At 46.2% G+C, this 26,014-nt stretch overlaps 2 protein-coding genes across 4 annotated transcripts in view; both read right to left on the bottom strand.

The window, feature by feature from the left end:
* Positions 1-179: 179 nt before the first annotated feature.
* LOC144097665 (para-nitrobenzyl esterase-like) lies at positions 180-11,315 on the bottom strand. The gene is made up of 6 exons (XM_077630316.1): positions 11,258-11,315; positions 8,976-9,092; positions 3,308-3,383; positions 2,905-3,236; positions 2,270-2,846; positions 180-1,380 (listed from the first exon to the last, which is right to left on the bottom strand). The coding sequence occupies exons 1-6, from the start codon at positions 11,313-11,315 to the stop codon at positions 432-434; spliced, it is 2,109 nt and encodes a 702-aa protein (XP_077486442.1). The 3' UTR covers positions 180-431.
* A 3,547-nt stretch (positions 11,316-14,862) lies between these two features.
* LOC144099040 (organic cation transporter protein-like) overlaps positions 14,863-26,014 on the bottom strand; it is a 29,952-nt gene continuing 18,800 nt past the window's right edge. For 2 of the 3 annotated variants that reach the window (XM_077632055.1, XM_077632054.1), the window contains exons 8-11: positions 25,626-25,840; positions 22,932-23,113; positions 18,426-18,589; positions 14,863-17,903 (exon numbers count right to left, since the gene is read on the bottom strand). In XM_077632055.1, coding sequence (XP_077488181.1) covers positions 17,813-17,903; positions 18,426-18,589; positions 22,932-23,113; positions 25,626-25,840 — 652 coding nt within the window. In that variant the 3' untranslated portion in view covers positions 14,863-17,812. The remainder of the gene's footprint in view (positions 17,904-18,425; positions 18,590-22,931; positions 23,114-25,625; positions 25,841-26,014) is intronic. The other variant, XM_077632056.1, reaches the window with a different exon arrangement.

Genomic DNA, 26,014 nt, shown 5'->3' with positions numbered 1-26,014 from the left:
AACGGGCTCAGAAGTTGAAGCTAAACGCGCATGTAAAAATAGCACAAATCACTTAAGTGTGACACTGCGTGAGGCTTTGCTAACAAACGCAAAAAAAAGTAGCGCGATTGAGCTAATTGTCAAGTAGCCATGGATAGGCACATTCGCAACACAAAATCATTGAGGAAACGAACGGGGCTTGGTATCAGTCAGATAGCTAAAGCTATTTACGTTAAAGTAGTACTATGCCAGGTGTGCGCACAGCGTGGCAGCGTATAACTGAGTTGGGTAAATGTTTGCAGGTTGAACGCATTATGAGGAAGGTGGGTGCGGCATAAATTGTAGGATTATTCAGATGAGATGGATCGCAGTAGACCTCCTTTTGCGACCGAAGCGACATGCCGCTGTAGTCCTGCAAACAAACACGAGTAGAAGACAGCGAATGTCCTGGCTCAAGAAAATTCGTTAATGTAGTGGAAGTGCTTATTATTCACGGCACACTGCTTTCTCCTCCACGAGGGCACCACATGTCTGTAGCGTTGGAGCATGATCGACTGCAGCTTGGCGCAGTAGCCCGTGTAGCCCCTGTCTCGAAGGGCAGTGCCGGTGCCGCCCTTGGCGAAGTCAGTCACTATACGCACCAGCTGTCTAGCGTACTTGGCGTCACGTTCGATGTTCTTATCCGTGAAACTGCTGCCACTGCCCTTCTCATCTCTCGCGTTCAAGAATGCGCCGAAGATGAAGTACACGTCGTCCAGGTGCGATGGCCTGGCCTGGTGCACCGGCAACGGGTTCCAGGAGAAGGGTCGCTGGTCTATGATGACGTGCGTCACTTCCGCTCCCAAACTGCACATGCGCTCGGCGAACAGCACGGACGGGCAGTTGTACAGAAGGTCGCCGAAGAACTCTATGGCGAAGACGTGCAGCTCTCCGCGGCCTCCTGGCGGTATCTTGTAGTGCGTGGCCAGGTCCTGCTGGAGGATGAGCAGTTCCAGGTACGTGCGAGTGTTTTCGTTCAGGCCGATTGCGTCTAGCGAGCTGTCGAACGTGACGTTGTGGGGGCTAGTCTGGCCGAGCTTGCTGAAGTACGTGTGGAAGCCCTCGAGAGACGTGCTGGTCAACAAGAGTTGGACGTCGCTGTAGTTTAGGGAGGGGAAGGAGAGGAATTCGCGTGGCGTCGAGGAGAGGAACTGGTGCGGGTGGAGGACGGCCACCGATCCTGGGTGTCGTTCCATCGCCGCCACTAAGTCGGCAGGCTTGGCGGCGGTCAGGCACGGCATCAGCTCCTTCTCGTCACACCCCAGCTGCTTGATGAACCCGCTCCACTGTCTGCTGGCGTCGAAGAGTGGCGGGAGCATAAGCGGAGAGCCACTGCCCAGTATGGCCTTTTTGATACCGTACCTGCATGGTAGTGCCAGGTTTCACAGAACATTTCGACATTTATTTAAGACGCCATGAAGTGAAAAGGATGAAAGGCGGCCGTTCTAGAAAACTGCGTTAAATGGACTGCGTCAAAATAGAGACGATGGAAGAAAATAACGTTATATGAAGAGGTCCCAGACTATAGCCGCATGAAAGTAACTGTACAAAGCCTCAACAGGAGGGACTACTCAGCACATACTACTGAATAAGTTGCATGCAACTGGATTCAAACCAGTATATAAGTCTAATAGCCGAATTTGTCTTTTTTGCCGTGAAAAACTGTTGTGAACCTAGTGTTGCTTTGTATCTAGAATGTTATCTTGATGTATTCTAATTTTAAGACTGTGTTTTTAGGATGTGTCTAATTTTCTGTTTTTTTGTGCTTTACTGTGTGTCTTATTTTCATACGGACAAAAGTAATATGAAACTCTTCGATGTATAAAATAATGCAAATTGATCTTTCTTATAGCTGTTGCTCTGCCAATTATTGTAGGGGGCCAGGGCCTTGTCAAGCTGTCTTTCACAGCTTGTAGTCCTGGCCCCTTTCTTTTCGACGAAAAGAAAAATAAACTTGACTTGACTTGACTTGACATCAGTATATTGCCTAACTGATGGAGAACGACCTTGAACCAGTTCATTAAAGTCAGTTGGGCCAGGAAGGAATGCTCTTTCTGCTCGACTTCGGATATGTTTAGAGGTCTTCATGTACGAGCTGCTGTTCTTTACAACATGATGTAACGGCGACTTGGCAGCTAAGAACTTGGTCTTTTCTTCCCTCACCGTTGTTTTTTTTCTTGAGAGAGTATCCTGTGCCAGGTCTGCTCGCTGCTGCAAATGACGTTATTATCCACAGTATAATGTAACGTACCTGCGACTGAGCTTCGGGGATAAGAGGAAGAGCCCAGCCGTGTAGGCACCCCAGTCGTGTCCGTAGACGACGAGGTCGTCTTTGCGGCCTCCTAGGACCTCGACATTCTGGTACACCCATTCCAACGCCAGCACCTGGTCGCTGAGGCCGGCGCTTGTCTCGGTGCCCGTGATCGCATTACGCAAGAATCCCAGTGCGCCGAGCCGGTAGTTTGGTACCACCACGATCACCTTGCCCAAGCCACTCAGCGTCTGGGCGTTGTAGAATGGCATCGAGTTGCTACCCCAACGCAAGTCGCCGCCGTGGAAATAAACCATGGTGGTTAGTGGGCCACAGGTCTCGTTGATGCTACCGTAGATTTTGCACACGGGCACCCAAACGTTAAGCGAGAGGCAGTCTTCCGATGGTGGTGCGCTTGTGAACGTAGCGGCCTCGGCAAGCGGCGCTGCTTGGTAGCAGGAAGGCCCTGGGTGGGTGGCATCGTAGACATGGCTCCAGGGCTTGGCCGTGTTTGGCGACTGGAAGCGGCTCTCGTTGCCAGCGTCTTGAGCGTAGGGAACTCCTTCGTAGGCGACCACTTGGCTCCATCCAATATCCAGTACCTTGCCTTCAATCCACCCTAGTGAAGTCTTGACCCGCCTCGTTTTGGTCTTGGGGGTCGTTAGCCGAGTGGATGTAGAACTTGCGGTAGAAGATACTGGAGAAGACGTCCGAGAAGTCGATGGCACCGCTGTTGAAGTTGAGCGCTTCTTCGTGGTCGATGTTGGTCTCCTTGTGTTCGGGCTGCTTACGCCGCTCGTGCTGCGTGTGATGGTCGTGGTCGTGGTCGTGGTGGTGGTAGTAGTTGTAGTGGTGGTTGTAGATTTCGCTCTCGTGGTTGCAGTCGTGTCGAGCTGAGTCGTCGCAGCAGCGGTCGTCTTCGTTGGAGTTCGAGTCAATGGTTTTGAAGTACGGCTGGTCACTGGGACTGCGCTGGTCGCGGTGGTAGGAGTTCGAAACCGCAGCTTTCCCGGCACCAGCCCTGAAAAGCTTGCTTGCCCCAGCTGCGTCGTTGAGGAGGCGCCTCCTCCGGCAGTGTCCGCGAGGCCAGACAGAGACTCATCGTCAACCAGTTCTAAGGACATACAGACCAGGAGAATGATGGTGAACAACAAGAGACAGGCTGCTGTGAATCCGTACACTCCGAAAGTTTGCTTCTTTCGAGGAGTGTCTTTAGGTTCGTCTGGCAAGCTGAGCTGCTCAGGCGGGTACCCAGAGTAAGTCATCCGACCATGCTGCTCCCAGGACGTTAGCACAAAATCGGAGAAGTCGTCTTCCTCACGATAATGTAACGCAGTCATCGGAAGGGCTTCGCATCCCTTCGTCGTCGGGAGTGGTCCTGCACGCAGGGTGCTTGTCCGACGTGAAGACAGGTGGGGCCTAAAGCGGGATGGACGAATGAAGATGGCTGCTTTGCTGCTGAACGCTGGAACACGAGCGCGGACCGCGTGAGCAGGAGCCTTGAGGTCTTCGTCTTTTTCTTCGGGGTGCTAGTGGCGAGCCCATCGTTGAGGCAAAATTTGAGAAAAGTTTTCAATCATTTTCCGAAATTTTCCGCTAGGGATACTTAGCAGCAAATAAGTGTTAATTGTGAGCAATTCGGAGGTTGCTGAGATATTTCATATTAAATCCTACCCCTAAAATCTCAAGGTCTAATGTTCAAAATTCTTTATTTAAAGGCAGCGAGTAAATCACGAAGGAGATTTTGCGCCTCTCTGCTACACTCCTTTATTTCCGGCATTTTATATTTTATGCGCGCTGTGCCGTCTGTGTAGATATTCTCTCAGAAAATTTCCCATATGCTTCCTCAGCGGCTTGACGACGTCATGCTTAAAGGGACACTGAGGAGAACTCTATCATTTTTTTTTGTTAGCAAAATCTGATAGTTCGGCATTTCATGGCTTTGTTGCCGCTTGTCCGGGCGCGAAAGATGCATTTATTTCAAAGAAATTTGGATTCGAAGATGGAAAAGTTTTTCCCGCCGCTCTGATTCAAACTCAGGGAACTCTTATGACGCCACGGCAACTCTTATGACGTCTCAGAACGGAGTGACGTGATACGTGACGTAAACGCAGACTCCGTGATTTCTGACGGCTAGCGGTGCGGTGCGCAACCATCCTTTGCCAGCCTCAGAGATTCATGGCTTCCATGAAGTAAGGAAAATTCTTCCAAGGTGGCGCCTCTTGTCCTAGGAAGTCACCACGCTTGTACTTGCGAGATTGTCCTGTGGCGGCGACACCTGTATTTTGGTTCTTGCTATTTTCTACATTACAAGAGCTTTGTTTTCAGTAAGAGTGGCGTTTTTGTGATCAGGAGCTGCTATTCTATCGATACAAACCAACTTCAATTTCTCCTCAGTGTCCCTTTAAGTGAGCGCTGTTGTTTCCTGTAAATGCCATACTTTTCAAGTAAGCAATTGAGACTACTTATTAGAGCTCGTTGTCTTATTCAAGTGCTTTCTGTAATCTAATACTTATCATGCCTTATATACCATGACTGTCTACGAGGCACTTGGGAGTGAATCTGATCAGGCCAGGCAACACTGTGCCGAAAGTGTTTGCACTTATGTTATTTGCTTTTAGAGTTAGTGCGTTATTCTCAACATGGTCCGTTTTTATCAAGGCATTGATTTTCTGACTTGTTATCTCTGTGGTTATTCTCTAAGCTTAGGTAGAATAATACTATATATGCCAGAATAATAAATCCTACTACAGTAATATATTTGTTTTCATTCGACCCTTTGACGCTTTCATCAGATCCTTGCCTTAATGGGCAATCGCGGCGGCGAACCTTAATCGAACTGGAATAAAATCTGAGCAGAACCGTCAAATTATTCCTGGTCAGGTCTGGTCATGTGCGACAAGCACTTAGCTCAGAGGTTTAGCATTTTCGATAATAAGGTCAAATATTTGCTTTCTGTAGATCTGTCCCCAAAGAATGACGTCTGTTCGACTATCGACCTCTAATCGTGGAAATGTAATTGTCGGCACGTTCCTACTACCACGTAAAATTAATTCACTTTTGTTGATTATCGCGAAGGAGCTGCCTTTTAGGTCTTAGTTGCTTCGTAAGCCGCCTTTTGCAATTTTGTGTAAAGAAACTAAAGCGTGCCTGCTCTACCCTGGATATTTTTGGGCTAAGGTTGAAGCACAGGATATTGCAATCAGCTAGTATTTTGATAATTAAATAGAGCATTGTATGTGAATACTTTCTTTCCGTTTAAGTGCTCAGTTGAACGTACTCACTTCCCTAAATTCATTTTTTTACGTGCCCTCTTCTCTTTGAGTCATTTTATCTATCTTGGATTCCTCACTGTCAACTCTTTTTGTCGGACAGTTATCGTGTTTAAATAATTGCCACTACCTAAGTGGGTAAGGGAGCGCCAACAAGACCACCTATGTAGTTAGTTGTGTGTCTTTGAAAAGGCAGCGTAGAAAACAGTCAGCATCAAAAGGACATTAAAAAGATGGAGCCAAAGGAATGCAGGGCAAATGTAATGAGAGGAAGAAGCTAAACAATTTTTCACTGTGTCGTGCAATGCTGCTTTAAGAATGGTGACATCTTATTCTTAGTCTATCATCACAACAATGTGTTAACTGCATTTGCGAATCTCTTGATAAGTATTGTGTAGAGGCAAGCTAGGCTGCTGGAATCTGCATACACCAGATGCCGCAGATTTCAAATAGATCCGCCAGGTATTGTGGCTCTTGCGTCACTGCACTTGTTTCGCTGACTCAGTTTGCTTACCTGGGGGAGAACCTAGAACAACCTACTCACTGAGAGAGGCTCCACTACAACCTTTAGTTATACATGACGAATTCTACCGCAACATGGCTCTAGACAAAGTTTTCATTCTGTCAAACAAAAATCACAACCACTGATTGCTGGCTGTAAAATATTCGCACGGAGAGAAAATTCGGTGTCCCTTTACCCATATTCTTTATATTTTCATATACCTCGTCCAGAGGAGCTCTACAACTCTCATAGCAGAGCAGGAAATAGGTAAAACGCGCACTGGCTCCGTGATGGGAACTGAATAATAAATCCTTTATGACGTCCTGCGGAGTCTTGAAATGAACGCTTCGTCGGTGTCAAAGAGGCGCCTTCGTAGCATGAATGAATGATGACATCATCATCCTGAGGCTGCAGGCAGAGAAGGTGCCGCTTGCCACAGGAAAGCAGATTGCCTCTTTGAAGCGAAGGTGTAAGCCTAGGATCGCGGTGATACCTTGCGGCCGAGAATCGTGAAAGGCTGTGTCGTAAGAAGAAAGGTTACTCTCGGCCAGCAAATGGGAGCGCTTGAAAAAAAAAAAAACGAACATGCGCGAGATAACGGCTCCATACGTAAAATAGAGGAAGGAGCATAGATGACCAGTACGTTCATCCGCCGTTCCGGGAACGCTGTTGTCATACTGCTTCATAAAAAATGGATGTGGATTGAGGTGCTTGCATGTGTTGCTATCACGCATGGCACGCTCTAAGAAGCCTGTATTCATACTTGGTTATTCGGAGCGCACTGTGTTAGAACTTGCGAAAAACATGACGCCCATCGTTTTATGCTTTCCTTGTCTTGTGCACAGGCCCTCCGAATAGGGTCTTTTCCTGCAAGGGCAAAGAACTGTGCGAGGGCTCTAGAGGTAAAGTTGCCTACGCAAAAAGCTAGCACCTTGCCTAGATATTCAACCCAAGTAGCCTGATTCGTTCGTTGATTTATCATTAGCTCCCTTACTTTGTGAATAGCAAAAAACGTTGTGAAATTTATTGAGAAAATGAGAAAAATAAAAAAAAATTGACACTGACAACGTTTTGCGACATGGATGAATGTATTTAAAGACACTGGAAATTAACAGAGCGAATAAATTGGCAAGAAATGCGAATGTTTTCTGACGGTGTAAAAGCGCGTGTATCGGTATGCGTACCTAAATGATTTTTGCGAACTGCGCTAAAATGAAGGGCAAGCTGGTTTTTAACGCCATCTGCAAAGTTTTAAAAGTGTACTCTCGAGTGACAAGCGGCGAGTTTCTCGGTTGACAGTTGAGCTCCATCGTGTGGGAATGTGACGATGAAGGAGATGAAATGATGCATAGAGAAAGAAGCGGTGTATTGCAAGGCTGCGGATTATTCTTGGCCTCCTGAGGTTCTTTTCCACTCACTGACATCGCTCAGTACGCGGGCTTTCAGTGGTTGCTCAAAACCCAGTTGGTTGATGTTAATAGTTTCACCCCACAGCTCACGTCAGTGGTGTGCACATAGAGGACGAGCAGAGCGCCTATTGCTACCATTTCATCTTAATAATAATAATTGGTTTTTGGGGAAAGGAAATGGCGCAGTATCTGTCTCATATATCGTTGGACACCTGAACCGCGCCGTTAGGGAAGGGACAAGGGAGGGAGTGAAAGAAGAAATGAAGAAGGAAGTGCCGTAGTGGAGGGCTCCGGAATAATTTCGACCACCTGGGAATCTTTAACGTGCACTGACATCGCACAGTACACGGGCGCCTTAGCGTTTTTCCTCCATAAAAACGCAGCCGCCGCGGTCGGGTTCGAATCCGGGAACTCCGGATCAGTAGTCGAGCGCCCTAAACACTGAGCCACCGCGGCGGGTCCATTTCATCTTCGCCGATTGCGTTTTCTACTCAATTCAACCTACTTTATTCTTCGGTGCTTTGGTTTCTTGTTTTTGTCTGGAAACAACAGGTACTTGATGTTTTCACCATTGTTAACTACCTGCTGCTTGAATGTGTTCTTTATTTATTTAATAACTGCAGCATTTTTTACTCTCGTTCAGATAGAATGTTATAGTTTACATTAGCTGGGACCCTTAAACAGTTCTTGCTGGGTTCCTGTAGTTGTGCTTCGTATTTTTGTACTATATGCTAAAAAATAAAACTCTGAAACCGTTAAACATCTTCGCGAGGTAGAACGTAGGGCTGTTGCTGGTATGAAGTGTTTGCGCATGGCTTCTCCTGTATACGCACATTCTGGGAAAGAGAGAGAGAGGGAGACAGAAGGAATGGAAGGTAAAGAAGGAGGTGACTACAGCAACGATGAGTGGATGTATCTATCAGCGGACTTGTTATTTTATGTGGCAACAAAAGCGGATATGATTTAGCGGTGCTCGAAGATCTAAGAAACAAGAAGTCGCGACCATTCCCAGAATTACCCGCATTGGGTTTGGCACCGGTATGGAAATAAGACAGATGAAATCCTCCCGGGTAAAAACGTGTTTCCTGCTGCGGATTATGGCCCGACAGCATGCCTACGTTTCATGAGCCTCACTTTCAGTGCGAACCGATTCACGTTTGCTGAAAACATTTGAAACACGTGCGTGTTTGTTGGCCGCCCAATTCCACTATTTTCGGTCCTAATGATTTCTGTAAAGTGCTGAAGCGAAGCACGCACAGTGGGCTGCCCGGTCGTGTCTGGTGCTTATCCGCTATTCAACTCTGCTCTGGAAGGCACTGCATGCACTAAGGTTCTTCTATGCGAATGTAACCCCATCTGTTGGAATAAACGCTACGCCTATGATACATATCTGTATTCGACAAGTCTGGCAGTGTAGCGCTAAGCAACGTGTTTCTAGAGCATAACTCTTCCACCCTCTAAGGCCGCTCCCTAAAAAAACAAACAAACAAGGGAAGTGAAATATATGTGAACATGTCTCTTACTCTCGTCTTTCCCAACGTACAGCACAACATGGGAAGCCTGTAGTATGCGCTTGGCAATGTCTCTGACCAGAGCTGGTGAAAACACGCAGGCCACAGTAGATGCATCTGTGTAGGTGGCTGTCGATGAAGAGAGCAAACAGAGTAAGCTCAGATGAGACTGCAGAGAAGCGGTCAAGAGGCGTTCGAATACACTGCATGACACAAAGGCGTGAAACACTGATGGGGCTTTCCACACTATGGTTGTGTGATGAATAGGGGCTTAAAGTGCATATATATATTTTTTCAATGACACTGCGCTTGTCTAAAGAAAAAAAGGGCCTTCGCAAAGACTGCTATTAGTACATGAGACTGCTTATTCAGCAAACATCACCAGATATGATAAATTTATCGGTGCATCAAAAGTCGGGGGCGCTTATTCATTATTGTCTTATTTGTGTGTTCGACACTTTGTAAGTAGTTTTGCAACAGACAACAGCTACTACTAAGAAAAGCTTGTAGTGAAGTATTTTTTCAGTGAGTGCAGGTACTTGGCATGTACTTAACTCCGAAATCGCTAAATTTTCACTCCGCGAATTCCTGCCTCCAAATTTGATGCACAGCTTGAAAAAAATTGCACCCATGTCAGGCTTCTGAAGAATATTTTACTGCTTTCAATAAGGGTTGGCGAATATTCCAAATGTTCGAATAGCGGAACGAATATAGTAAGTAGTTTCGCAACACGTAACGGCCACTACTAAGAAAAACATGTAGTAAAGTATTTTTGCAGTGAGTGTAGGTGCATGGCATTATACTTAACTCCGAATTCGCAAAATTCGCGCACCTCAAATTTCTGCCGCTAAATTCGGTGCAGAGCCTGAAAAAAAAAAACTGCACCCGTGTCAGGCTTCTCAAGAATATTTTACTGTGTGCGAATATTTCAAATGTTTGAATAGCGGAACGAATATCCTTTTGGATTCACTGAACGCATCAAACGTTGCATGCGCAAAATTATTCGAAACGAATAGAAAATGTTCTCAAGTTTCGAACGGTTTTGAATAACTGAAACGAAATTGAATGTGGCACACTGCAGTTTTCTTCGACCACTGTTTCATAAGCAAGGCTCACTCCGACACCGCATAGCTTGCTGCTGTGATCGGTTTAAGTATAGTTTGTGTACGAACCAGTTGGTTGTTAAACACTGCAGTAATTTGCAAGCATTGCATACTTTTACAAGAAAGCTATGTTTTTTCTATTTATGCATTCTATTCAATCCACTTTCAAGAATTTCTTGTAAAACTATGCAGTGCCTGAAATTTACGGCAATTTACATTGTTTGCAAGGAAAGTATGTTTTCTTGTAAACAATGCTGATCTTGCAATTTACTCGAGCGATCGCTTTGCTTGATGTAGAGCATTCTGCCAACAACACCTAGACTCTAGCCGACGTTGTTTCAGTGCTGAGACGAGGTGCAATGTGCAGCATATTTGTTTCCGATCTTTACTCTGAACAAAATAAGTCGTAAGTCGGCGTCATGTGTGCATACTCTTTCTTATGCCCTGCTCTTGTCAGCACTGCAAAAAAAAATGCATGAAAGAGAACCCACCGAATAAATTTATTGGTCTGCTTTGCACGTGAGTACATATAGATCGAGCGAACCAAAGTTCAACGTAAGCACCAATAATAACGAAGCGGTTTAGATGTAAGAAACCGAAGAAACAAACTCCTGAATAACTTTAGGAGACTTGAGTCAAATATTTCGATTCTTCTTTGCTATACTGTGAACGTTAGGCGAGTATGAACTAGAAAATTAAAAAAGAAATTCGGACAAATAGGCGAATCTGTTCTCAGAAAAATTCTTTCGTCGGGGCGAATAACCTGCCACGTTGTCCAACGGGACCGTTCGCAATGCACCGGCCAGTGATGGAGTGATCTCATGCAATGAAAGTCTTCTTAAATTTAGCGCCTGTTCAATAGAGGTGAGAAAACTGTTGGCCAGGATAGAAAAATCGTGCGAAAACTTCGGATTGCTAAAATGTGGCGACTCTCAGATCTCAGCTTCTTCTCGCGCTTCTAACGATCGCGTAGTAGACTAGGGCAAAATTGAGATACACTTTTGCACGATAGGATCTGAGCTGAGGTTGAAACAGTGAGTGGCCTAGTTTCGCTAGCCTGCCGGCTTATGTTGCGTGGGGCCTCACGATGTGTCGACATTTTTCTGGGCAGGAAGTACTCAAGAATTGCAGCGATCATTAATTACTAGGTATAAACTAATTAGGCTAGTTAGGAACGAACACATAACTTACATTCAAAAGTCTCGAATGCCAGGATTAGTGAGAGAAGAAAAGCTTTGAACGTGGCCATTGCAGACACTTCAGGCTCTGGGGATTTCGGATGTTTTCGAGGGACATAAAGCTCATCTTGACCCTTTTATATATAAAGGCCCAACGAAAAAAGATTTGTTTAAATTTTAAAGCATCACCTCGCCTTGCAGTAACTATCTCACCAAGCAGCTTCTCATGTTAATTTTCCAGGCCAAACTTTGCCTTTCACTCAACTTAATATAAATTTAAAGCCACGATAGAGGCACGGTTCGAGGGAGTCTTCGTCCACGACTGTTTTCCATTTATCAGCCAGTCTGCTACTAGCTCACATGCAAGCACTGGAAGCCCTGCAATAAGAAGATTGTGCAAGCTGGCGGGTTTCAGGAGCATTATTAATCATGCTGCACGCGCTGGCTTACTCGTTTAAACTTCGTGAATCTCGAACAGTACTTAAGGTTATACTTGAGCCAGGCGTGATCCGCGTCTAGTCCTAGCGACCTTAAGCACGTGAATTTTGCAGCGACTGATTCCTACCCGTACTTTAAAGCAACACCCACTTCATGTTCTTAGCGTTGAGACACAGAAGAAGCGTCTCTAGACGAACGTAAAGTTTGAGCGGTGCTTACACTAATGAAACAAGGGCAAAATAAAAACGGTCTAATGAATTGTAACTGATCAACAAATCCTTGCATTAGATAGGAGCGCTAGTGTAGGGTGAGAGTAATTTATATGGTCCGTGGAGTCTGTATGTAATCCTAGCATGAAGTTCATGATTCAAGATTTATGAACAAAGAATGGCCCGTCCCGAATCTTAATGATCCTGTGGCTGACGCAAAAAGCAGTCGTCCATCCTTAAGTCCGTTCTTTCGAGACCATTAGTCTGAGAAATCAGAGAGCGGATGCAAATGAGGAATAAATATAATTACACATTCAGGGTACGTGGGTGGGGACTTTGATGAAGCCAAGCATCTTACTTTCTGAGTTGTTTCCCGAAGCAGGAATATTATTGTGCCCTGGGAGATCGGGGAAGGGAACGCAACAAGAATGAGTGGAAGTCATGTATGCAGATAACGGTTTTTTTCCCGTTGCATATATTTTGTTTGTACATATCCACGGCAAGTGTTTATTGGCAATTTAGTAAGCTATATCCCTCCGCTGTTCTTCTACAACCGTTCATAGCAACTTGTGGTACGACCTCGACTATAAGCATTGCCTTCACAAATTCATGAAGATGCAGCATTAAACCTGTCCATGCTTGCATTAGGAAATTACCACTATTCCGAACAGTACTACACGCAGTCGCTCGCATGCAGATATGACCAGATTACAATAGGTTTTAATGACATCATTCTGCCCTCACTGCCAGTCATTATTTCGGCCTAGTAAGCTGGACAAGCATCAAGCCGTGTTTTCTAAGCCTAATTGATGCTGTTCCGCACAGAGGGAGCTAGGTGGCGTGCTTTTTAGACATTCACATATATTGATGAAACTTAACTGAAACCTCTCCTGTAGGTTCACGTCGCTATCTTGATTATTTGTGTCTAGCTGTCCAGCCGTGTTGTGTTTTATATCCAAAAACTTGGTACAGTGGCGTCTCATTTCACAGTCCCTCCTTTATCACGTCCCTTACAACGCGGTTCATGTGTCCACCGATATGTGAGGCAGGTACTGCGTCATTTCCTTTCCCTCAAAACCAATTTTCATTTTTTTTATTAAGGTTATCGGTATGCCGGCAGCCCGGCATTTGCATGTCATGCCTGATACGTCACAAACATTACCGTCTCGTTAACATCCACTCCTGGTTTGAAGAACCAAGAAATGTCGATCTTATTTTCGATCAGTTCAGGCTCTCTGTGAATAATGACGTCGCTTTTGAAAACTGAAAAATTGTAAGACATTGTTATGAAAATATTGAAGATAATGGTCCATTATTCTGATAAGCAGAAAATTTTTCTTTTAAAGTGTTTGCAGCGATCGTATCGAACACTTAATAAGACGGCTATAAAAATTCAGTGAGAAGTGCTTTTGACGACAGAAAAAACTTGAATAGAAATAAAGAGTACAAGACTGCGGTCGGGTTATCTGCGAATATATTGATTTTATAGTGAAATCTTTCATTATATAAAAAAATGGCATTCATAAATGGTTTCCCGCTCAAAAATGCTTTTGTCCAGAGTTGCTAGGTATGCCTGTGCTTTCAACCAAGTTCTGGTTTCAGTTCACTGTTCCTTTTAAGATTAATTTTGCTTCGCTGAGTACATTTAAAAAACGTTCGCAACGAAGGTAGGCAGGTGTCAGAAATATAATGTGGCTATCTGCTATAAACTTTCACAACCTGCTGCAGATGCACTTGAAAGAGGCAGCGACAATCCACTTATCGACTCAGCGACGCAGCTTGCGATCAACGTGGGTCTGCCTATCTAACTCTGCAGGTAAGCCGAAAACTTTATGCGAATCAGCCAGCCTGGATAGTTGTTTCTTCACGCTTTGAGTTGTTGCTCGAACTGCCTCAGATATAACTGCAAGCCATGCAAATAAATTGTTGATCCGCACTACATAATACGATTTTTCATGCTTTGCGACTACCACTGTGAAGACACGATGAAAGTTACGCGTTAATACGCGATTGCAGAAAAAATTGTTTCCAGCTGCACTTACACATTCTACCATATCATTTTTTTAGTCACGCCGAAACGTAAAGGCTGAGGCCGCAGAACTTGTGGCGACATCTCGCGAAGTCACGTCTGACGAAACGTAGAAACATTGCTGAGGTGTTGTAGAATGTGCTTTGTCGGTCTCCTGACGCGAAGGCAGTTCCTATAGGTATAACGCGTTTGTATAAGACAATTATCTGTGCTATTATTCATGCCAATACTAAGGATGACAGCCGCGTATTGAAAGAACTTCCCTGAAGGATTTTAGTCAAGCGCAGATTTAGAAAATGCCCCCCCCCTCCTAAAAAAAACGTAGCTCTGGTGCATCTCGTTCTCATGGTGTTACCTGTACTACGGTAACGGTAACCGGTGTCGGTCAAGTTAACGATCACTTTTGTTATCTGGCGTCGATTCTGTTACCTGTGCAATCATACATCTCCCTCAGGGTTCTGGAACATTAACGGTCAGAGAAGATCTGACAGGATGGTTAGGAGTTCATGAGGCAAATATTCAGCGTTAGTTGGCCCAGATTAAGGGAAGGATTAAGGATTAAGGGCCCGGGAAAACAGAGTACAGTTAGGGGAAGGTGGGAAGAGGGGGGGGGGGGTAGAGGTTATTATTCTCAGCACGGTGTTATGAGCTCATTTCGCTTCTGGAGCGGGCGAGAACGCCAACGACTACTACGCCGAAAAATCAGAGTAGGATCTAGTAAAAAGCTAATTCTGCACATAGAATGGACCCGCGAGATGGACTGAATTAGAGACTTCTTCTGACGGCCTTGGAGTTGCCGAATGTCTGCAGGACTTCGATTTTGCTGTTTGTATGTTTTTAATCCCGCATGTAAAAAAAAAATGACTAGCTCCACAAGTCCTGTCCTCAATTCAAAAGACGAAACTGGCGACAATAGAGGTTAAACAAAATAAAGCAAGACTATGACCTAGTTAAAACTTTATTCACGGGTTTTCTTCCGCAACTGATTTTTGCGGGCATTTCAAAATTCTATTGAAGACGACAACTTCAGTGCAACGAAAAAGCGCTGAGATGTTTCTGAGTGCTACTGCATTGAAGGCAGTTGAGGCAGTTATTCGAAGCCTCGCTGAAAGTGTGTGCCATAAGGCCATAATTTTATTTGATGACACGCGCTTGCATATATCCGCATGTTTTTTTTTCTTTATTTATTCACAGGCATAAACAAAGCGAAGACATCTTGAGCTAGAACAGCTGTATCACAGCAATTGTAAGCAACTAAATATTCTACGCGCTCAATTACTAAAACTTGTAAAAAATTAGGGTGAATGTGAAGACATGCGTTACTTTCGATGCCGGTTCATAGCAGAGGATGATGACCAGTGACATAGAAGGGAAATAAATGACAGCCTACAACATGATCACAAGACCACCGGTGAGTATATCGGACATTGATCACGCAGATGACGTAATATTCCTAATTCCCAGCGAAAAAAATGACGTCAGACTAGACTTAGTTATGTGAGCGCCGAAGTCTCCTTACGAGGTCCAGCCTACACAAAGGAGACAACGTTTGTAAGGGCTTGCTATTAGACACAGACGCGGGCATAGGGAAATTTACGAATTATGAGGTCCACAGTGCTGCTTGCGAGATGAGTTGGCATGCTGTCCTCATGCAGCGCGAGGACGACTGGCACAAGCGCACGAGTGTTAGGAAATTATTGTTAATATTACGTGCACCCTAACTATTCTTACGGCACAGGTACAGTCGAAGCTCGTTATAACGAAATAATGGCTGTAACGAAGGAATGATGATTCCCCTTGTAAGACCTGTCAACATTGTCTTTAACAAACCTACGCCTATGACGAAGTAATCACCAGGACCCTTTAACTTTGTTAAAACAAGGCTTAGCCCTACTACGCGCCAAACAGTTCGACGTGTACTGGCTAGGGCACTGCCTTCAGCAGCATTCAAATTCGATGGTTAACCGATTAAACAGCGATCGATCTATGAAATCGATGGTTTTGCATTGAGCGAACTTGCAAACGCATGATAGGTACCGGTAGGCATCGATTAAAAATTTGATCCGAATGAATAGCCTGCCTTTATGCGAATGATTGGCTGAAACATGTGCATGAGAGCTGTGAATCCTGTATTATTTTAACTTGTTTACGCTGTCGTGGATTTTTTTCTTTTAGTTTTGCTATGCAAATTGCATTCATGTTATGCTGTACTGTGTGGCTTTGTAATGTCTGTGCTTACTTTATAAATGTAAAGGAGGCTGGTTGCGCTTGTCTTGCAGTTTTTCTTTTTTGCACTCTTCTATCATCGCTAGCATGAGAAATAAAGATGTTACTATTAAGAAGGTGAATGATTTGCAGCCACATCGCGTAAACAAAGAAAAAACAAAACGGTAAATACTAAATTGCCATCATCATTATCACCCTAACTACGTCCACAGCAGGATAAAGACGTCTGCCTCTATTAACTCTGTCTTGTTCCAGCCGTGGTCACTTTATCACCAAAAACTACCCTATCTCACCCGCCCACATGGCTTTCTGACGCTCCCTACTAAGCTTTCCCTGCCTTGGAATTCACTCCGTTACCTTTAAAAAGCATCGGTTCCTTTCTTGAATTCGCATTACATGCCCATTTGTTCTAGATATCAACTAGGATATGACTAATTCGCATTTGTTCCCTGACCCGTTGTGCTCTCTCCTTGTCTCGCAACGTTTCACGCATATTTTCCCTTTCCATAGCTCGCAGCGCTGTCATCAATCTATGTTTAACGCTTTTCGTTAGCCTTCCACATTTCTGTCCCATAGGTGAGTGCCGGTAAGATGCAAATATAATATACTTTCCTCTTGAGGGATAATATTATACTGCTATTCAACACCTCAGAGTGCCTGCCAAATGCGCTCCACCCCATTCTTATTCTCATAGTTATTTCTCTTTCCTGGTCCGGATCTGCGGTTCCTGCCTGCTCCACACACTTCAAGCAAGAAAGGACTAAACGTGCCACGGGGGTTAATCCTTTGGCAGTAAGTGCGTATCTGTAGCCATTAGTCCCTAAAAGGACGAACATTTACTCTTTCAGGATGTAATTAGAATGGGACGTCAGTCACATTTCGTCTCCACACGGTCTAACTGTTCCCCTTGATGAAGTCACGCAATTACTGCAATTTTGCCCCATTTCGGCTTAGAGTGCTAGTAGATGTATGCCCATACCACTTCCAATACTTCACTGCCTATCGATTGTTGGAGTTATGGTGTGTATAGAACTTGATTATCAATGATTTTATGAATTATGTTTTTTTGACGTTCCGAAGCACTCAGGCTACGAGGGACGCCGTAGTTGAGGGCTTCGGATAATTTAGACCCCGTGCGGTTCTTCAACGTGCGCTGAAATCGAACAGTATACAGGCCTCTAGGATATCGCTTCCATTTAAATGCGATCGCCGCGCCCGGAATCGAACCCGCGTCCTTCGGGTCAGCAGCCGAGCAACATAACCAGTGAGTCACAGCGGCGGCCGATGATTAATGGGGTAGAATACATTTGGTAATGGCTAGGGTCCATTTGGCAGGCGCGCGGTACAATGAGAAAATAATGTTGAATGTAAAACCCGCTTTCTTTACTCTGTGCGCTTGTGGATGTGTCTTGTCTTCTGGCTTTTTATGTGCACATGAATTATGACTGGTTCACACTCAATGCTCGAGACTAATGCTTCGATCGCATGTCATGGTATGAGCTGCACGGCGCATGAATGAAAGGTGAAATATGTGGCCAGAGCTGTGCCGAGCAACAAATCGTACAGTTCACACATATAGTGAGAACAATGTTGCCCACGCGCATTCGGTGCCGTGCCGCCAACTTTAGGCCTAGAGCACAAACACCACGTCACTACGGTGGTTGGATCAGACTTTGGCGTCTGTGGACTTGGCCATGGGTTCCATTTCTTTTTCCTTGCAGTCACCCTTCTCGAAACCTTTCTTCTTGTCGTTCACCCTTCGAGAAAAAAGAAAACAAAACACAGATTGTATGCACTGAAGGCGTCAAAGAAGTGCTATATGAAAAGAGGCTGACGTGGAGGAATAAGCGGGAATACCGAGGAAGTTATTGCTGAAAACTTGATAAACTGCATAACCAGCATGGCGGTAACGATGTGATTTCGAGTGTGCACGAATTAGTCAGGAGGTTACTTGCATTACTAGAGCTTTAAGGTTTGCGCGTGAGTGTTTAGGCCTGCCCAGTTGCCTGCTCTGAAATGCCTACGCAACAGGAAAAGCCATATTTAACAAAATACGATGCCGCCATTTCTTGTGGTCAACACGCAATAGCTAGTTGAGCTATAATCTGTGCACGAGGGAATTACCCTAGCGATGCCACTGAGGGCTTGTCTATAAATTTCGCATGTTTTAATCTTTGAAAGCCTTTTGCAATCCTCGTGCTCCTGCAGGCAAGTACCACAAAGCTACAAATAAGAAGTAAACGTGCTGGCCCTAGATCCTCCAAGGTTATGTCCCGCACCTGTTCAAGGAGAAGAATTTCTGCGTCTTGCCAAAGTCTTCGGCATCCTCTATGGTCTGACAGAGCACGTAACCGTTGGTCTCAGGCAGCCAAGCGGCCGACACTCCCGCTGCAGCCGCCAGAACAGCCAGAAACAGGAAAGGGATCCAGTTGCCATATCGGCCCTGAAATCAGGAGGCAAAAGCGAGCAGAGGCTACAGGAACGGATCCATCAGGACCGCGGACTTCCTTTTAATTAAAGGTTGCAGGCATGTCCTAGTCAATCAAGGAATGACATGCAACGTTTCTGAGCACCCTTGAGTGACGTGCCATTGAGCGAGCTCTTTCAACGAGGAGGTTATTGGTTCAGCTCCTCAGCAGCACGTTTGGCGTGACGTAACAAACAGTTTAACAGACCGCGTGCGAAGCTGGCGATGACTGCACCGTGTTATTCTCGTGACTGCGCAGATAACAGTGACGTTTAAACGGCGAATGCATTTGTGTCAGTGTTTAACAAGAAATGTAGCAATGTAGGCCTCAGGCTTGACCGAGACAGCGCGCGCGACTTCGTAGAAGCTGCATTCGGTGCTGGCAGCGCCTGTAATGTCGCTTTGTGAGATCGCAAACTCGGTGAGTTTGTATACTTATCCATTTAGCTCCAAACAGATTATCAAGAGAGCGCAGTTCCTCGAGCAGCGTACCGAACCTTGCCGTGCCGTACCGAACAGTAACATAACTACACCACCACACCATACCAATACCACACCATACCACACAATACCATACCATACCCATACCACACCATGCCACACCATACCATACCATACCCAATACACAGTTTAATTTCAATTCGCTCACTGTACAGAGTAAACAGAGCGTAGAGCTCGGTTGTGTTAGACCTCCGGGAACGTTGATGTTACGTGTTATGGCAACCACTGCCACACTTACTACGCACTCGGCTATCGCGTTTCCTTCCTTACAGCTTCGCAATCTAGTTCTGCTTCGACAAACAGACGCGTCGCAGCACGTGTGGAGTGGGCGCGCGATAAAAGACCGTGAGCACTGGATGGTGCTGACGAAAGGGCCTTCGTGACAGCCTAGAAGATGTTCTCTTGCCGCTGCTGCCCAGCTATTCCAGACATCTGAGTTATCTTTGCCACGCCGGCGCGTGCATTTACTGCTGCGGCAAATCGTGATTCGCGGGTTTGCAAGACCGAGCCGAACGGGAGGATTTATGAGAACACTAGTTTTACTGGCAGCAGAGAACAAACAGACGCCACGACTCTCGTCAGATGCTGGCTCCCGTCCCTCGCAGAGATATAGAAAAGGAAGAGAAAGCGGTGTAATGGGATCTCATCGAAAAACGTCGGCCACTCGGGTTACATCATGCATTCCGATGAGTGAGGAATTTTTACATGATGTCTCATGCTGTTGAGGGGAAGACAGGAAGCACAAAATGATTGGACAAGTATCAAATAAAATTAACCCGTATGCCTGACAAGGAATCCGGAAGGCCAGGTAACGCGACATGAAAAGAAGTTATATTGCGGCTGCTATACCATTATTGCGAAAACTGTTGAGTAAAAGGAGACACACTGTATATAGAGCGGTCACATGTGCAGTTGCTACATGTGGAGACATGTGGCTGACATGTGCTACATGTGGAGCGGAGACGCTTTGCTGAAAGGAGGACGGGTGGGGTCGGAGTGCACTAGAAGGGCAGAGTTACACGTACCTAAATGAACTTTGCACCGCCCATGAGGGCCAAAGCGGGGATGTGGCACTGACGGCACGAAATGGCAGTCAGTTGTTGCAATCACGCGACAATTAGCTTGTACCAAAGAGGCGGACGAATTAACGTTGCAAGGGAGAATGCAATCAAGATTTCACAACACACTGCTCTCGTGACCTGCTGATATTTTAAAGGCTTTCCAAACAGAGGCCGCGCCACTGTGCTATCCTCGTGTCTTCTCTAGCTTTCACAAGAAATTGCGCCAGTCGTCTTTGTTTGCGCAGCTATGCCTGACTCCCTTTATCCGATAGCAGAGCAGTCTGGCCGAGAGGATCGTCAGGCGTTTCGCAAAAGTGTCTGGCTGCCCTCGTGTGCTCCTTACGGCGAGGCTCGCACGTCCAGCCCGATATGCGGGAGTGCCTTTGGCGCGCGTTCTTGGAAGCCGAACCCATTTCGAAAGGGGCTCTGGCCTTACTCCAGCCGCAACTTAATGTTGGCAGAAAGCGCCAATCGATGTGATTTAAACTGTGCAATGCGCATCTGGCCTGCTACACGACAGCTCACGCACGAAGCTCGTGGAAAGCGGCGTAGATTTTTTGCGATAAAAGCCACGCCGAGCTCTAAAGCACCAGGCTTAGCACCCGAACATGAAATCCGGGCAAAAGGGCTGCCTTTTTTTTCCGCGCTCATTGCTTCATGTCCAGTCCGGGGCCCTGGATTTTTCCGTTTCGATTCTATTCAGACAAAAAATTTCGGGTTCGGAGACGTCGGCTTCGGGAACATATTCGGCGCAACTTTACGCCCCCACTTTGCATCGTTTATAGAACAAGGCACAACTGAGTTTGCCGAGAAGAGAGACTGAAACCATCTTATGTTTAAGTAAAATGAGCGTAGTAGCCCTTTTATGGGTAGAAGGAGCTTGAACAGGTGGCGAAAACAGGGCTAACGCTTACTAACAACTGAAAAATTTATTCTGAAGGAGTAATACGCCTGATAAGTCAAGATTTGTTCTGTATACCTAGGACAAGCCTCGATTGGGAAAGCCATCATCGCTCTCAATGCAGGTGCCAGTGACTTAGTAGTAACCGCTGTTTGTAGTGTGTTAGTAGTAACACACACACACACACACACACACACACACACACACACACACACACACACACACACACACACACACACACACACACACACACACACACACACACACACACACACACACACACACACACACACACACACACACACACACACACACACACACACACACACACACACACACACACACACACACACACACACACACACACACACACACACACACACACACACACACACACACACACACACACACACACACACACACACACACACACACACACACACACACACACACACACACACACACACACACACACACACACACACACACACACACACACACACACACACACACACACACACACACACACACACACACACACACACACACACACACACACACACACACACACACACACACACACACACACACACACACACACACACACACACACACACACACACACACACACACACACACACACACACACACACACACACACACACACACACACACACACACACACACACACACACACACACACACACACACACACACACACACACACACACACACACACACACACACACACACACACACACACACACACACACACACACACACACACACACACACACACACACACACACACACACACACACACACACACACACACACACACACACACACACACACACACACACACACACACACACACACACACACACACACACACACACACACACACACACACACACACACACACACACACACACACACACACACACACACACACACACACACACACACACACACACACACACACACACACACACACACACACACACACACACACACACACACACACACACACACACACACACACACACACACACACACACACACACACACACACACACACACACACACACACACACACACACACACACACACACACACACACACACACACACACACACACACACACACACACACACACACACACACACACACACACACACACACACACACACACACACACACACACACACACACACACACACACACACACACACACACACACACACACACACACACACACACACACACACACACACACACACACACACACACACACACACACACACACACACACACACACACACACACACACACACACACACACACACACACACACACACACACACACACACACACACACACACACACACACACACACACACACACACACACACACACGCGCGCGCGCGCGCGCGCACGCACGCACAACACTTCTGCTGAATGTGGGTACAGGCACGATACACTAAAGCCCATGGTGCGAGCGGTGGAGGAAGGATGCATTGCTTAAGAGGTGTCATATTTTAACGATTCTCTCCCTAAGGTCCTCCCACAACCTTTACCCATACATTTCGTAACACGGAGAAACAGCGCAAAAGAAAAGTAAATTATTGAGCAACCAAAGCTTCCAATTCGACGCCCTTCTGACATTCTACCTCTCACAAAAAAAGGGGAAAGTGGCACAGCTTGCCACTTATCAGCCGCGACGTCACAGAGGATGAAAGCCAATAAAAACTTGTAAAAAAATGAATCGCGCGAAGCAAGAATCGGCTAAAGCGCAGAGATAGGATGGTTTTCCGGCGGCAGGATTATTTTTGTTGCTGGAGGCGGCACTCACGAGGTAGATGATGTAGGGCATGCAGATGCTGAATGCTGAGGAGAAGGCTGACGAGGCACCCAGCGCGAAGGAACGCAGCGGCGTGGGCATCACCTCGGCCGCCTGCTGGTACATGATCATGAAGGACGCCGAACAGGCGAACTTGGCCACCAGCGACGCCGTCACGCCCGCCACGGTGGCCTCTGCGAGACAGACGGGAAGAGGCGCCAACGCAAGCTGAAAGAGTTGCAGCGTCAACATTACGGTGCAGTGCAAAGCGCAGGACACCTTCGTGTGCGTGTATGCACGCTAGCTTTCTTCGTAAAACCACCATATCGTAGCTTTGAATCTGCTTGTGCAAGTTACTGTACACATTGGACATTTTATTTCGAAGTCGCGTAATTACAACTTCCGGCTTATTCGAAATGGCGTCCTGGTCAGGTGAACATCACGTGTCGAAAAAATCCTTCCTTTAGTTCGTACTCGACATTATTTTAGCAAATTTTCGAAGAAGCCGATGGTATTATTGCACGAGTACCATCTGTCCTAATTAACTATATTGAACTGTACAGACGCATAATGAGAGGCATGACAGAGTGGAAGCATTACCTCCTATTTTTTTTTTTTTTTGCGAAAGTCCTGCGTCCTTGGCTTCAGTGGTCAGAAGCACAGAAACTAATGAACTCATGCTGAAGTAGGTGATATGTACAGGTCTTATGGCGTATCCAATCGGCAATCCGGAACAAGTTTCCTTGCTCCGCGAAACGGAAGAACGTGTTTCAATCGGCGATTTGGATTCAGATCCTCAGTTCCGATTGGACCACGATGAATATCTTGTTTCTTCGTGGATTTGGAGAGCTGCTTCGGGTCACCGTTTGGAATACACTGTTAAAGCAAGTATTAGGTGTCTATGAGCCAGTGCCTTCCTGTGTGCGCACAGTGTTCTTTGTTTGTTCTTTCCCCTCTTTTAACTTTTGTTTCCCTGCTTTCACCCAAAAGCGCACAGTAAGAAATCGTGCTTCTTTATGGTCAACATTATTTTCATTATAACACCTTTTCTTTCTTCTCTCTGAACTCCTATCTTCCTTCTTTTTTCCTCTCTCACTCTCTTTCTTTCACCTTTTATTTCGCTGCAGCAGACCAGAAACACTCTACTCGAACCAACCGCATACTGCCCACCCTCTGTTTCGCCTTTCTGTCTCTCTACTGTGCTGCCGGCTATCCGTCGTGCACCGACGACGCACAATCAGCATTGCATGAAATGCAAGAAATCTTCATGGCTCGCAAGGTGGATTGTTTTGTGAGGTGCCGTTATGATCTATTGTCTCGTCGGCTACTGTAATTGGCTGTTGTATAGACTAACCCAGATAGACGTCCCAGCTGTCGTCTTACGGGTCTGTGATAATACGTTATGGCCCGAGAGTCGGCCGTCCCAAAACTTAAATTGCGATGCACGGAAACACCGACAAAGTTGTAGTTCACTGTTTGAGAGGGCCCCCAATTTGCAGCAGATTTGTAATTAGGGAGTAATTGATCATTAAGATAGACCCAAGCGCCGCCCTAAGGCTAAAAAAAAGTTGTACAGTGTTAAAACAAACCTTAGAGTTAAAGAAAACTTCGTCCTCGCTCGAAAATCGAACCTTAGACCATCACTCATCCGCGGCAGTAGCTGCACTAACTAAGCTAACCAGGATGGCTAGCAAAAAAAAATGTCCGGGTGAGGCCAAATTGATCAACTACTCCAGATGGGAGCAAAAAATTCGGGGGTCACTTTGTCCTAAAGTGCGGTGAGGCGAAAGCCTTTAGCGCGGTGTTGCTGCTTGTGTCACTGATGTGTGGTTAAGATGTTAATTAAGTACACAATTGTTTGCGGACCTTAAATGCTGGAGACACTAGAGGGCATTTGGGAGGCATCCATGTGATTCGACGCCTTTCTGCAAGCATTCTCCAGCGTCTTAGACAAGGAAAACTACATATGCATTGGCAGGCAGTAGCGTAGTCGTTAGCATGCTGAGCTGCCGAGCGGAAGGGTGGTTGTTCGAATCCCATCGTGCACTAAGACTATTTTTTTATCGAGTTGAAGAGTGTTACGAACAGACGGACGGACACCGCATGTATGAGCCGTTAAAGGCCTTAATACCTTTTCTAGTTTCAGGCAGGGGGTCAGGCCTGTGGTGTGAAAGTAGTGTGCATTTTATAGGCATTCCCTTTAGCACACATTGCAGTGTCGTCGGTTTCGTCTAAATCACCACTCACGACTTGCTGTGTAGTGCTGTGAAGAACGAATTCTTCATGAAACATGGACACAACATGTATTAAGTAACAAATATCAAGCACTAAACTGAGCGCTGTTACTTGCACCGTAGAGACAACCTCGTAACAATGTTGTGGACCAAGGCTGCTCTACCTCGCCTAGTTGTACTTCTGACAACCCAGTGACAATGCTGTTGGCCCAAGTCGCTTTGGCTCGCCTAGTCGCAATGCTAAGTTCGCAGCTGTGTGGACCGCATGCGGCAGTGTGCATGCACATCAGCCGCCTTTCGTGGATTTATTTGGAACACTGACGACGCCTCAGCGCAACAGTTGATGATTCAGAACACACGACATTCGTATATCGTCAGCGTTTAACATTGAACAGCAGGGCTGTCTGCTGCGTATGAAAAGTTGCCTAAAAGCAAGAGTGTGAGAGTATGGATGAGAACAAAAGGGCCAGACCTATGGGTATGAAGCAGGACGCGACGCAGGCGACGCTGACCATGAGCTGGAGAGCGACGTTGGTCCAACGGCGGCCGAAGTACTCCATAGTCCACCAGCCCACCACCGAGGCAGGGAACTCCACCAGCCCAAGCAGGAAGAAGTTGAGGAACTCGTTGCCACTCATGTTGGTGACGTTGATGTGCAGCCCGTAGTAGGCGCAGCTGTTGGCCATCCTGTGTGAACCACGCGAAGGAAAAGAACTGTATCAATGAACTTTTATGGGATGGCTTGAGACAGGCGCTGAAGAAGACAAGTGTCGAAACACTTTCAGGTGTTCAAGTGGACAACTGTGATAGAACACGAATGGTGACCTAGTCGTATGATTGCAGAACTGTGCCACCAACTCT

The sequence above is a fragment of the Amblyomma americanum genome, chromosome 7 (assembly GCF_052857255.1).
Source record: "Amblyomma americanum isolate KBUSLIRL-KWMA chromosome 7, ASM5285725v1, whole genome shotgun sequence".
Classification (NCBI taxonomy): Eukaryota; Metazoa; Arthropoda; class Arachnida; order Ixodida; family Ixodidae; genus Amblyomma; species Amblyomma americanum.
Note: the sequence above shows the minus strand (reverse complement) of the source record. Positions and strands in the feature narration are given on the sequence as shown.

What these genes read in the sequence shown, in the direction of transcription:
- LOC144097665 (XM_077630316.1), bottom strand. Translation starts at nt 11,315, where the DNA reads ATGGCCACGTTCAAAGCTTTTCTTCTCTCACTAATCCTGGCATTCGAG. An exon ending in GGCATTCGAGACTTTTGAAT is followed by an intron (nt 9,093 to 11,257) that starts GTAAGTTATGTG and finishes CTTCATCGACAG; the next exon opens with CCACCTACACAGATGCATCT. An exon ending in TCCTCAACGACGCAGCTGGG is followed by an intron (nt 3,237 to 3,307) that starts GCAAGCAAGCTT and finishes CGACCAGCGCAG; the next exon opens with TCCCAGTGACCAGCCGTACT.